Source organism: Bufo bufo, chromosome 11, assembly GCF_905171765.1.
Source record: "Bufo bufo chromosome 11, aBufBuf1.1, whole genome shotgun sequence".
In the NCBI taxonomy this organism is placed as follows: Eukaryota; Metazoa; Chordata; class Amphibia; order Anura; family Bufonidae; genus Bufo; species Bufo bufo.
The window spans coordinates 65,691,567-65,704,736 of NC_053399.1; the positions used below are offsets into that span (position 1 = coordinate 65,691,567).

The 13,170-nt window shown below is 42.2% G+C and overlaps 1 protein-coding gene across 1 annotated transcript in view; it reads left to right on the forward strand.

The window, feature by feature from the left end:
- Nucleotides 1-13,170, forward strand: part of AKAP6 (A-kinase anchoring protein 6) — a 587,230-nt gene that overhangs the window by 534,515 nt on the left and 39,545 nt on the right. Inside the window, exon 13 of the mRNA XM_040411001.1 lies at nt 11,763-11,975. Coding sequence (XP_040266935.1) covers nt 11,763-11,975 — 213 coding nt within the window. The remainder of the gene's footprint in view (nt 1-11,762; nt 11,976-13,170) is intronic.

Here is a 13,170-nt window from a genome sequence, read left to right on the forward strand (position 1 = left end):
CCTCCCTGATTAATTAGTTTGGTGGGGCAGCCAGCTCTGGTCCTGGTTGTTCCAAACTTTTCCATTTAATAATTATGAAGGCTGCTGTGTTCTTTGGAATTTAGAGTGCAGCAGAAATTGTTTGGTACCCATTATCAGATCTGAGCCTCAACAAGATCACGTCTCTGGGCCCTACAGACAGTGCTATTTCCTCCTGATGGGCTGGTTTTAGCTCAGATATGCATTATTACCTGTGAGACCTTCTATAGACAAACATGTCTTTCCAAATTATGTCCAATCAACTGAATTTACCACATGTAGACTCCAATCAAGATGAAGAAACATCTCAAAGATAAACAAGAGGAATAGAAAACCCCATGGGGTTGGCAGATTGATGGGGGAAAACGTGAATTTTTTGTATTGTAGCACAAGGCCGCAACATAACAAAATGTGAAAGTGACTGAACTAAATACTTTACAAATGCTCTGTAGATCTGCCATTGCTGACAGTGGCTATTTATCACTGGCCCAATGATGCCACTGCTGTTGTCTACCTGTCCATCATGCTCCGTACTGTACTGCTGCTGAAACTACTACTACCCCCTACTGCAACTACTACTATGCTTATACAGCCGCACATCTCCTATCTGTCAGCTTCCATACTGTATCGCTGCGACTACTATTGCCAATACTAATACCCCTACACAACCTCACATCTCCTGCCTTGTCTGTAAGATTCTATATTGTACTGCTGCTACCGGGATCATTTTTGGACCGCTTCTTCAGAACAAGCCATTGCTTCTTGCAATACTGCATGTGTGTTTATACATGGGCAGATATCTGCGCCCAATAAGGAATAATTTTTGAAGCACTTGTTCAGAGCAAGCCATTGCTGTTTTCAGTACTACTCTGTGTGTATAAAGACCATCAGGATTGTATGAAATTATTGTGTGTGAGGTTTTCTTCAGTAACAGCACCACTCTAGTTCATGGGTTGTGACTAGTAATGCAACTCACCCCTACATCATTGAGCAGCCTATGGACAAGAGTGACGCTTTTGAAAAAAAAAACACAACCTCTAGTAGCACACAGTAATAATGCCCTGACCAAATGATGAAGTGTGCATAATGACTCTTGGAAATATGCAACTGTTATGTGTACATAATAACTAATTAAATATACAGTACAATCCAGTAGTGTTACTTTCCTGCCTTTAGTGTACTTGTGCTGTAGACTGTGGCAAATCCCTGGTGACCTAGTTGTTTATAATTACTGTATTTACTTTCCTTTAAATTAGCATTGTATTCTGGGGTCAGTATCTGGTCGTTTATAGCTTTGTATAGAAGGAAATCTGTGTACTGTGACTACTACCTGGTAAAAATGTCATAACAACGACAGAGTGGCCTATAAGGCCCCTTGCAGATGAGCGAGTATTCCACGCGGGTGCAATGCGCATTGCTCCTGCACGGAATCCGGACCCATTTATTTCATTAGGACTGTGTACATGTGCGTTGGTTTTCACGCATCACTTGTGCGTTGTGTGAAAATCGCAGCATGTTCTATATTCTGTGATTCTCACGCAATGCTGGCCCCATTGAAATAAATGGAGCTGAGTGAAATTCACAAGTGCGGATGCGATGGGTTTTTACCGATGGTTGCTAAGAGATGTTGTTTGCATGCATTACGTTTTTTATCACACGCATGCAAAACGCATCAATATGCATTGCACGTGCTCGATAAAAACAGAACAACTGAATGCAATCGCAGGCAAAACTGAATGACTTTGCCTGCGAAACCGCGCACTTTTTCACTGAACGCATTCACAACACATCCGGACCTTATCCGAACACGTTCGCCTGTAAGGGGCCTAACAGTGGCAGCCATCCTGCCCCCCCCCCATAATAGAGATGGAAACATGGCCTCAATAAGGGTTACAGGGTCTCCATAAGAATGGCAGACTAAGTATGTACCTGTATATTAGTAGCTGTGCATAAGACTATCAGTTGAACAGGAGGAGTTTCTCTGTTTCAGAACTATCCAGAACAAAAAAAGACAAGAATGCCTATAGTTACACCAACCTACAGTGGATATAAAAAGGTAAATCATTTCAGAACTTTTTCCACCTTTAACCACCTCCGGACCGCTGTACGCACAGACGCGTCCTGGAGGTGGTTGATTCATTCCTCCTGGACGCATATACGCGTCCTCTCGCGAGACGCGAGATTTCCTGTGAACGCGCGCACACAGGCGCGCGCGCTCACAGGAACGGAAGGTAAGAGAGTTGATCTCCAGCCTGCCAGCGGCGATCGTTCGCTGGCAGGCTGGAGATGTGTTTTTTTTAACCCCTAACAGGTATATTAGACGCTGTTTTGATAACAGCGTCTAATATACCTGCTACCTGGTCCTCTGGTGGTCCCATTTGTTTGGATCGACCACCAGAGGACACAGGTAGCTCAGTAAAGTCCCACCAAGCACCACTACACTACACTACACCCCCCCCCGTCACTTATTAACCCCTTATTAGCCCCTGATCACCCCTGATCACCCCATATAGACTCCCTGATCACCCCCCTGTCATTGATTACCCCCCTGTCATTGATCAACCCCCTGTAAAGCTCCATTCAGATGTCCGCATGATTTTTACGGATCCACTGATAGATGGATCGGATCCGCAAAACGCATCCGGACGTCTGAATGAAGCCTTACAGGGGCATGATCAATGACTGTGGTTATCACCCCATATAGACTCCCTGATCACCCCCCTGTCATTGATCACCCCCCTGTCATTGATTACCCCCCTGTAAAGCTCCATTCAGACGTCCGCATGATTTTTACGGATCCACTGATAGATGGATCGGATCCGCAAAACGCATCCGGACGTCTGAATGAAGCCTTACAGGGGCATGATCAATGACTGTGGTGATCACCCCATATAGACTCCCTGATCACCCCCCTGTAAAGCTCCATTCAGATGTCCGCATGATTTTTACGGATCCACTGATAGATGGATCGGATCCGCAAAACGCATCCGGACGTCTGAATGAAGCCTTACAGGGGCATGATCAATGACTGTGGTTATCACCCCATATAGACTCCCTGATCACCCCCCTGTCATTGATCACCCCCCTGTCATTGATTACCCCCCTGTAAAGCTCCATTCAGACGTCCGCATGATTTTTACGGATCCACTGATAGATGGATCGGATCCGCAAAACGCATCCGGACGTCTGAATGAAGCCTTACAGGGGCATGATCAATGACTGTGGTGATCACCCCATATAGACTCCCTGATCACCCCCCTGTCATTGATTACCCCCCTGTCATTGATCACCCCCCTGTAAAGCTCCATTCAGATGTCCGCATGATTTTTACGGATCCACTGATAGATGGATCGGATCCGCAAAACGCATCCGGACGTCTGAATGAAGCCTTACAGGGGCATGATCAATGACTGTGGTGATCACCCCATATAGACTCCCTGATCACCCCCCTGTCATTGATTACCCCCCTGTCATTGATCACCCCCCTGTAAAGCTCCATTCAGACGTCCGCATGATTTTTACGGATCCACTGATAGATGGATCGGATCCGCAAAACGCATCCGGACGTCTGAATGAAGCCTTACACGGGCGTGATCAATGACTGTGGTTATCACCCCATATAGACTCCCTGATCACCCCCCTGTCATTGATCACCACCCCTGTCATTGATCACCCCCCCTGTCATTGATCACCCCCCCTGTCATTGATCACCCCCCCTGTCATTGATCACCCCCCCTGTCATTGATCACCCCCCTGTCATTGATCACCCCCCTGTAAGGCTCCATTCAGACATTTTTTTGGCCCAAGTTAGCGGAATTATTATTTTTTTTTCTTACAAAGTCTCATATTCCACTAACTTGTGACAAAAAATAAAATTTGACATGAACTCACCATACCCCTCACGGAATCCAAATGCGTAAAATTTTTTAGACATTTATATTCCAGACTTCTTCTCACGCTTTAGGGCCCCTAGAATGCCAGGGCAGTATAAATACCCCACATGTGACCCCATTTCGGAAAGAAGACACCCCCAGGTATTCAGTGAGGGGCATATTGAGTCCATGAAAGATTGAAATTTTTGTCCCAAGTTAGCGGAACGGGAGACTTTGTGAGAAAAAAATAAAAAATATCAATTTCCGCTAACTTGTGCCAAAAAAAAAAAATTTCTATGAACTCGCCATGCCCCTCATTGAATACCTTGGGGTGTCTTCTTTCCAAAATGGGGTCACATGTGGGGTATTTATACTGCCCTGGCATTCTAGGGGCCCCAAAGCGTGAGAAGAAGTCTGGTATCCAAATGTCTAAAAATGCCCTCCTAAAAGGAATTTGGGCCCCTTTGCGCATCTAGGCTGCAAAAAAGTGTCACACATCTGGTATCGCCGTACTCAGGAGAAGTTGGGGAATGTGTTTTGGGGTGTCATTTTACATATACCCATGCTGGGTGAGATAAATATCTTGGTCAAATGCCAACTTTGTATAAAAAAATGGGAAAAGTTGTCTTTTGCCAAGATATTTCTCTCACCCAGCATGGGTATATGTAAAAAGACACCCCAAAACACATTCCCCAACTTCTCCCGAGTACGGAGATACCAGATGTGTGACACTTTTTTGCAGCCTAGGTGGGCAAAGGGGCCCATATTCCAAAGAGCACCTTTCTGATTTCACTGGTCATTTACCTACTTACCACACATTAGGGCCCCTGGAAAATGCCAGGGCAGTATAACTACCCCACAAGTGACCCCATTTTGGAAAGAAGACACCCCAAGGTATTCCGGGAGGGGCATGGCGAGTTCCTAGAATTTTTTATTTTTTGTCACAAGTTAGTGGAAAATGATGATTTTTTTTTTTTTTTTTTTTTCATACAAAGTCTCATATTCCACTAACTTGTGACAAAAAATAAAAACTTCCATGAACTCACTATGCCCATCAGCGAATACCTTGGGGTCTATTCTTTCCAAAATGGGGTCACTTGTGGGGTAGGTATAATGCCCTGGTATTTTAGGGGCCCAAATGTGTGGTAAGGAGTTTGAAATCAAATTCTGTAAAAAATGACGAGTGAAATCCGAAAGGTGCTCTTTGGAATATGGGCCCCTTTGCCCACCTAGGCTGCAAAAAAGTGTCACACATCTGGTATCTCCGTACTCAGGAGAAGGTGGGGAATGTGTTTTGGGGTGTCATTTTACATATACCCATGCTGGGTGAGAGAAATATCTTGGTCAAATGCCAACTTTGTATAAAAAAATGGGAAAAGTTGTCTTTTGCCAAGATATTTCTCTCACCCAGCATGGGTATATGTAAAAAGACACCCCAAAACACATTCCCCAACTTCTCCCGAGTACGGAGATACCAGATGTGTGACACTTTTTTGCAGCCTAGGTGGGCAAAGGGGCCCATATTCCAAAGAGCACCTTTCGGATTTCACTGGTCATTTACCTACTTACCACACATTAGGGCCCCTGGAAAATGCCAGGGCAGTATAACTACCCCACAAGTGACCCCATTTTGGAAAGAAGACACCCCAAGGTATTCCGTGAGGGGCATGGCGAGTTCCTAGAATTTTTTATTTTTTGTCACAAGTTAGTGGAAAATGATGATTTTTTTTTTTTTTTTTTTTTTCATACAAAGTCTCATATTCCACTAACTTGTGACAAAAAATAAAAACTTCCATGAACTCACTATGCCCATCAGCGAATACCTTGGGGTCTCTTCTTTCCAAAATGGGGTCACTTGTGGGGTAGTTATACTGCCCTGGCATTCTAGGGGCCCAAATGTGTGGTAAGGAGTTTGAAATCAAATTCTGTAAAAAATGACGAGTGAAATCCGAAAGGTGCTCTTTGGAATATGGGCCCCTTTGCCCACCTAGGCTGCAAAAAAGTGTCACACATCTGGTATCTCTGTATTCAGGAGAAGTTGGGGAATGTGTTTTGGGGTGTCATTTTACATATACCCATGCTGGGTGAGAGAAATATCTTGGCAAAAGACAACTTTTCCCATTTTTTTATACAAAGTTGGCATTTGACCAAGATATTTATCTCACCCAGCATGGGTATATGTAAAATGACACCCCAAAACACATTCCCCAACTTCTACTGAATACGGAGATACCAGATGTGTGACACTTTTTTGCAGCCTAGGTGGGCAAAGGGGCCCACATTCCAAAGAGCACCTTTCGGATTTCACTGGTCAGTTTTTACAGAATTTGATTTCAAACTCCTTACCACACATTTGGGCCCCTAGAATGCCAGGGCAGTATAACTACCCCACAAGTGACCCCATTTTGGAAAGAAGAGACCCCAAGGTATTTCGTGATGGGCATAGTGAGTTCATGGAAGTTTTTATTTTTTGTCACAAGTTAGTGGAATATGAGACTTTGTAAGAAAAAAAAAAAAAAAAAAAAAAATCATCATTTTCCGCTAACTTGTGACAAAAAATAAAAAGTTCTATGAACTCACTATGCCCATCAGCGAATACCTTAGGGTGTGTACTTTCCGAAATGGGGTCATTTGTGGGGTGTTTGTACTGTCTGGGCATTGTAGAACCTCAGGAAACATGACAGGTGCTCAGAAAGTCAGAGCTGCTTCAAAAAGCGGAAATTCACATTTTTGTACCATAGTTTGTAAACGCTATAACTTTTACCCAAACCATTTTTTTTTATCAAAGACATGTAGAACAATAAATTTAGAGCAAAATTTATATATGGATGTCATTTTTTTTGCAAAATTTTACAACTGAAAGTGAAAAATGTCATTTTTTTGCAAAAAAATCGTTAAATTTCGATTAATAACAAAAAAAGTAAAAATGTCAGCAGCAATGAAATACCACCAAATGAAAGCTCTATTAGTGAGAAGAAAAGGAGGTAAAATTCATTTGGGTGGTAAGTTGCATGACCGAGCAATAAATGGTGAAAGTAGTGTAGGTCAGAAGTGTAAAAAGTGGCCTGGTCTTTCAGGGTGTTTAAGCACTGGGGGCTGAGGTGGTTAATGTGACCTATAAACTGTACAACTCAATTGAAAAACAAACTGAAATCTTTTAGGTAGAGGGAAGAAAAAATATAAAAATAAAATAATATGGTTGCATAAGTGTGCACACCCTTAAACTAATACTTTGTTGAAGCACCTTTTGATTTTATTACAGCACTCAGTTTTTTGGGTATGAGTCTATCAGCATGGCACATTTTGACTTGCCAAGATTTGCCCACTCTTCTTTGCAAAAACACTCCAAATCTGTCAGATTGCGAGGGCATCTCCTGAGCACAGCCCTCTTCAGATCACCCCACAGATTTCCAATCGGATTCAGGTCTGGGCTCTGGCTGGGACATTCCAAAACTTTAATCTTCTTCTGGTGAAGCCATTCCTTTGTTGATTTGGATGTATGCTTTAGTCGTTGTCATGCTGAAAGATGAAGTTCCTCTTCATGTTTCTAGCAGAAGCCTGAAGGTTTTGTGCCAATATTGACTGGTATTTGGAACTGTTCATAATTCCCTCTAGCTTAACTAAGGCCCCAGTTCCAGCTGAAGAAAAACAGCTCCAAAGCATGATGCTGCCACCACCATGCTTCACTGTGGGTATGGTGTTCTTTTGGTGATGTGCAGTGTTGTTTTTGCGCCAAACATATCTTTTGGAATTATGGCCAAAAAGCTCAACCTTGGTTTCATCAGACCATAACACCTTTTCTCACATGCTTTTGTGAGACTTCAGATGTGTTTTTGCAAAATGTAGCCTGGCTTGGATGTTTTTCTTTGTAAGAAAAGGCTTTCGTCTTGCCACTCTACCCCATAGGCCAGACATATGAAGAATACGGTAGATTGTTGTCACATGTACCACACAGCCAGTACTTGCCAGATATTCCTGCAGCTCCTTTAATGTTGCTGTAGGCCTCCTGGTAGCCTCCCAGACCAGTTTTCTTCTCGTCTTTTCATCAATTTTGGAGGGACGTCCAGTTCTTGGTAATGTCACTGTTGTGCCATATTTTCTCCACTTGATGATGACTGTCTTCACTATGTTCCATGGTATATCTAATGCCTTGGAAATTCTTTTGTACCCTTCTCCTGACTGATACCTTTTAACAATCAGATCCCTCTGATGCTTTGGAAGCTCTCTGTGGACCATGGCTTTTGCTGTGGGATGCGACTAAGAAAATTTCAGAAAAAGACTGACTAGAGCAGCTGAACTTTATTTGGGGTTAATCAGAGGCACTTTAAATGATGGCAGGTGTATGCTGACTCCTATTTAACATGATTGCTTTATTCTGAACACAGCTACATCCCCAGTTACTGTATAAGAGGGTGTGCACACTTATGCAACCACATTATTTTAGTTTTTTTTTTTTATTCTTCCCTCCACCTCAAAGATTTCAGTTTGTTTTTCAATTGAGTGGTACAGTTTATAGGTCACATTAAAGGTGGAAAAAGTTTTTTTACAGCACAGAAACCTGACATTTTAACAGGGGTGTGTAGACTTTCTATATCCACTGTATTCCATTAGTATTTGGAGGATTTTGCAATGTCAGTAATTCTTCTATTTGCTCATGACTCTGCTTTCTATATATCTATCCTATCCAGAAATTATTGTGAATTATTTAAAATCTGCTTATATCTCTAGGTACACACAAGATCCAGATTGTCTCTCACACGGACAGCTGTGATACCTTGTGGTATTACTTCATCTTGGTTATTTAATAGTATATCTTTGTTGAATCCTTGTCCTCCTTTCATCCACTTGGCTGGTTACCAGTCTGACATGTACTTGGGTCCATCTCCCCTGTGAGCAGTGATTAGAGTTTTGTCATGTGCTTCATTATCAGCGAACACTTTAATAGTGCCATTTAAAAGGCCATATTTCTGCCTACCTCGTTGGGCCAGGGATGATACATGGTGATAATTGGCAGAGAGATGGTTCTCAGTGGCCTTTTAATCGGCCTATTTGTCAGACTTGGTGTCTGTGTAAGACGAATCATATTGATGGGCCCTCTTGGTTCTCCTGTAGCTGACACTTACAGTAACTTGTTCACTGCCATCGCTTTTTAGAATAAGCATGTCTTCATTGACGGAAAGTGTTGCGGATTCAGAATCTGCAGTTTGAGCAAAAAGTGAAGTAATATTTTTCTCATTATTGTTATTATTCAAAAATAAAATTCGGTTTGGTTGAGGCCACATGGGTAACATCATGTGCCAATGTGATTTGCTGTATTCAGAAAATATAGCATTAAATGGTAGCCATTTGCCTTTATGAAAAAATCCCTTCAATGATCATCACACAGTGATGAAGAAAAACATAAAATAGTTATGAGCAAATGATATGATTGAAAATTTAAAGATTCTCACCATAAGTGGTTGCTGAGAACCAGCATCATAATCATTGCAGCACAGGCCTTGAAAAGAGTCAAATCTACCTGAGAAGAGTCCTGGTTATCCATAATCTCCTGCCCTCTCCCCCATCTGCTGATGATTGTCAGTTCTCTCCAAGAGAAAGGGATAAAACTAGGTAGAAGCCTGTCAGTCATCAGCAGGAGAGCAGGAATCCATGAATAACCAGGACTCTTCTCAGGTGGCCGTGACTCTTTTCCAGGCCCAGTCTGCAATGATTGTGATGTTGGTTCTCGACAACCACTAACTTTTAACTTATAAATGACAGACCGGTCAAATCAACTCACTTATCTCTACTTTTTTCTGCGATTAGTATGGGCAGCATAAAGTTGATGACAGGTTCCCTTTAAGCCAGTACTCTCTGCTCTGCACTGATAAGGGGCAATCGCCCTGAAACAGTTGTCAGCAGATGAGGTGCTGGCTTAATTATTATCTAAGTCATGTCTAAATGCCTATTCAAAAGATAGGTAGAATACCTACCTTACATCAGGTGGTATTAGAAGCAGAGCTCTCCATAAGGAGACACAGTATGCTCTTTAGCAAGCATTCTCCTGATAAGCTTTACGTGGAAAATCCAGGTATAACTCATACACAGAACTGCTATACAGGGTAAGGCCTATTGCACACGACCGTATGGCTTTTTCAGTGTTTTGCGGTCCGTTTTTCACAGATCCGTTGTTCCATTTTTTGTTTCCGTTGTGTTTCCGTTTCTGTTCCGTTTTTCCGTATGGCATATACAGTATACAGTAATTACATAGATAAAATTGGGCTGGGCATAACATTTTCAATAGATGGTTCAGCAAAAAACGGAACGGAAATGGAAGACATACGGATGCATTTCAGTATGTGTTCCGTTTTTTTTGCGGACCCATTGACTTGAATGGAGCCACTGACCGTGATTTGCGGGCAATAATAGGACATGTTCTATGTTAAAACGGAACGGAAAAACGGAAATACGGAAACGGAATGCATACGGAGTACATTCCGTTTTTTTTACGGAACCATTGAAATGAATGGTTCCGTGTACGGACCGTATACGGAACGCAAAAAACGGCCAGTAAACGGGAAAAAAAAACGGCCGTGTGCAGGAGGCCTAAGTGAGTGAAGGGGTGCACCACCAATGAGGCGAGGTGAGACAATTGCCTCAGGCAGCACCAGGTAGGGGCAAGAGGGAGGCAGCAGAAGGGGGATTATCTGTTTATGCAATATAGTATTGGGAAGCACAGTGGGTACAGTATGTGGCACTGTATTACTCTCTATGTTTTGTAGCGCTGTATGTAATGTTTTCCAAGTATGTCTTTAATAGTAGAGCATGAGGGAAGGGTTTAGTTTAAGAAATTGGCATTGGAGGATTGGGGTGCCGTTTCACATTTAGCCTCAGGCAGCAGAAAGGCTAGGTGCACCCCTGAGTGAAGGGTGCAAGTTAAGAAGATCAGACAGCAGTCTTTACTATACATGGCCTAGACTGGCTAGGGACATTCATCAGAGAAGTGTATTATATACCACCGCTCTCAGACTTTGTACTGTGTGTAATACAGAGTGGGAATGGTGTGGCATGTGACACGCTTCCAACAGGTGCATACCAATAAGTTCTACATAAAGTGGAAGACATTCCCAGATCTTCATAGTAAAGCAGGTAACTGAACAACGGTGGTGGAGGCCAAGGGCAGACTGGGAACTTAAAGTGGCCCTGGACAAAAAAACTAAAAGTGGCCCCATGTTGTAGGTAGGTCAAAATTGACAGAAGGCAGGGTTAACCCATGTAGGCAGGGACAACAGAAGTAGGCAGGTCCAGTAATACTGTAATACAATACAAAATACTGCCCCAGCAGATCCAAGAACCACAGTGCACCACAAAATACTGTCCCAGCAGAACCAAGTACTACAGTGCAGGACAAAATACAGTACTGTCCCAGCAGAACCAACCACCACAGTGCAGCAGAGAATACTTCCGCTCGCTCCACTGTATGAAACTGTATCATCGTCCTGAGGACATTAATTAATTGATTGATACATGAATTTATGCTGACAACATCAGATCTTTATACACCTGGCTGGCAGCCATGAGAAGGGATTGGACGGCCCCTGGGCATCGGCCCACTGGGAAATTTCCCTGTAGGGTCTATAACCATTAAAGCCCTGGTCGAGGCGCAGTTTGTGAACATTCCTGGGATTTCCTTTTAAGCAATTGGAGTATGCTTCCATAGATGTGCTAGAATAGGATTCATAGAAATAATAATTACTAAGCTTTTAGAAGCATGATATTTATTAGGCCTGCAGTAATACACTAAAACAAGTGATTTACAGTTCTTACATTTCTATTTGTCAAGTTATTTCACTACTATATACTAAATAAATTTATACCTGTCTTTCCCTATAGAGTCTATGCTCTGAACTCAAGTTGCGTAGACGTGGTGTGGCATCCATCCTGCGTTTATGTCACCATCTTCTAAACCTCCAGGAACAGATTCCACAACATGATGCTCCCAACCTTCAGCTTCTTAGTGTCAATTTAGAGAGGAGGTGGGAAGCCATTGTGATGCAGAGTACACAGTGGCAGAGGCGCCTACAGAGAGAACTAGGAGAAGAGCAGGTGAGTTTGGAAATTAAGAGTGATTATGCTCAATTTACTGTTCTTTTTATGGCTTGTCACACTGAAATGGATTTAATTTATCTAGCTAATTTTAACTCCAGAGCATGTATCACATATTAGCAGACAATTCATAGGGGTGCTGCTGCTAATAAAGTCGGAATCTTGCCTCACCTTCTTTAAGAATAGGTGGTAAGAGGCTATACTATGGTAGTTTAATGCATTTCTAATGTGCACATTTGAGATGTGACTTTTCTACAGTGCAAAATGCAGATACATGGCTAGGTTTTGGCTTCAAGTTAAACTTCAAGCATGGATATAGTATGCTTTGTGCCTAAATGGAGTATGCCCACCTTAGAGACATTTTTACTGTCCCAATTCCTCTAAGATGAAAAAGAAATAACTTTGTAACTTGGTCTGAATAAAAATGTCCTATCTTTTTGTGTCTACCATGATAAAAATGCCTATGTGTCTCCATGGCTATGGACTTTTGCACAATAAGTCTGTATTTAGACACCGTTTGGTAGGATACTTGCAATTGAAGCCATTGTTATTTATTATTTCTGATGCAACTGTATAAATATTGTTGCAAGTGTGGATATGTCCTTTAAAGCTGAAGTTATATGGCATCATTTTACCAGTTTTGCTGTGGTCACATAGTTTCAGATAGTCCCTGTAACAAACTCTATTTGGCTACTGAACACTATTTAATCACACCAACTGTACAGACTTGCTTTATTTCTAAAAGAGCATTCCTACTGAATGCAACATTGCAAATGTCAACGTCGGCTGCATTCTTATATTGCAATATGAGTTGTCTGTTATAAAGTAGTTCTAATGAGTACAAATGATACTACAGGGTGGGCCATTTATATGGATACACCTTAATAAAATGGGAATGGTTGGTGATATTAACTTCCTGTTTGTGGCACATTAGTATATGTGAGGGGGGAAACTTTTCAAGATGGGTGGTGACCATGGCGGCCATTTTGAAGTCGGCCATTTTGAATCCAACTTTTGTTTTTTCAATAGGAAGAGGGTCATGTGACACATCAAACTTATTTCACACGAAAAACAATGGTGTGCTTGGTTTTAACGTAACTTTATTCTTTCATGAGTTATTTACAAGTTTCTCTTTGTTTACAGCCATTGACATTTCGCCGAGGTTAACACGTGAGGAGCAGATAGAAATTGTGTT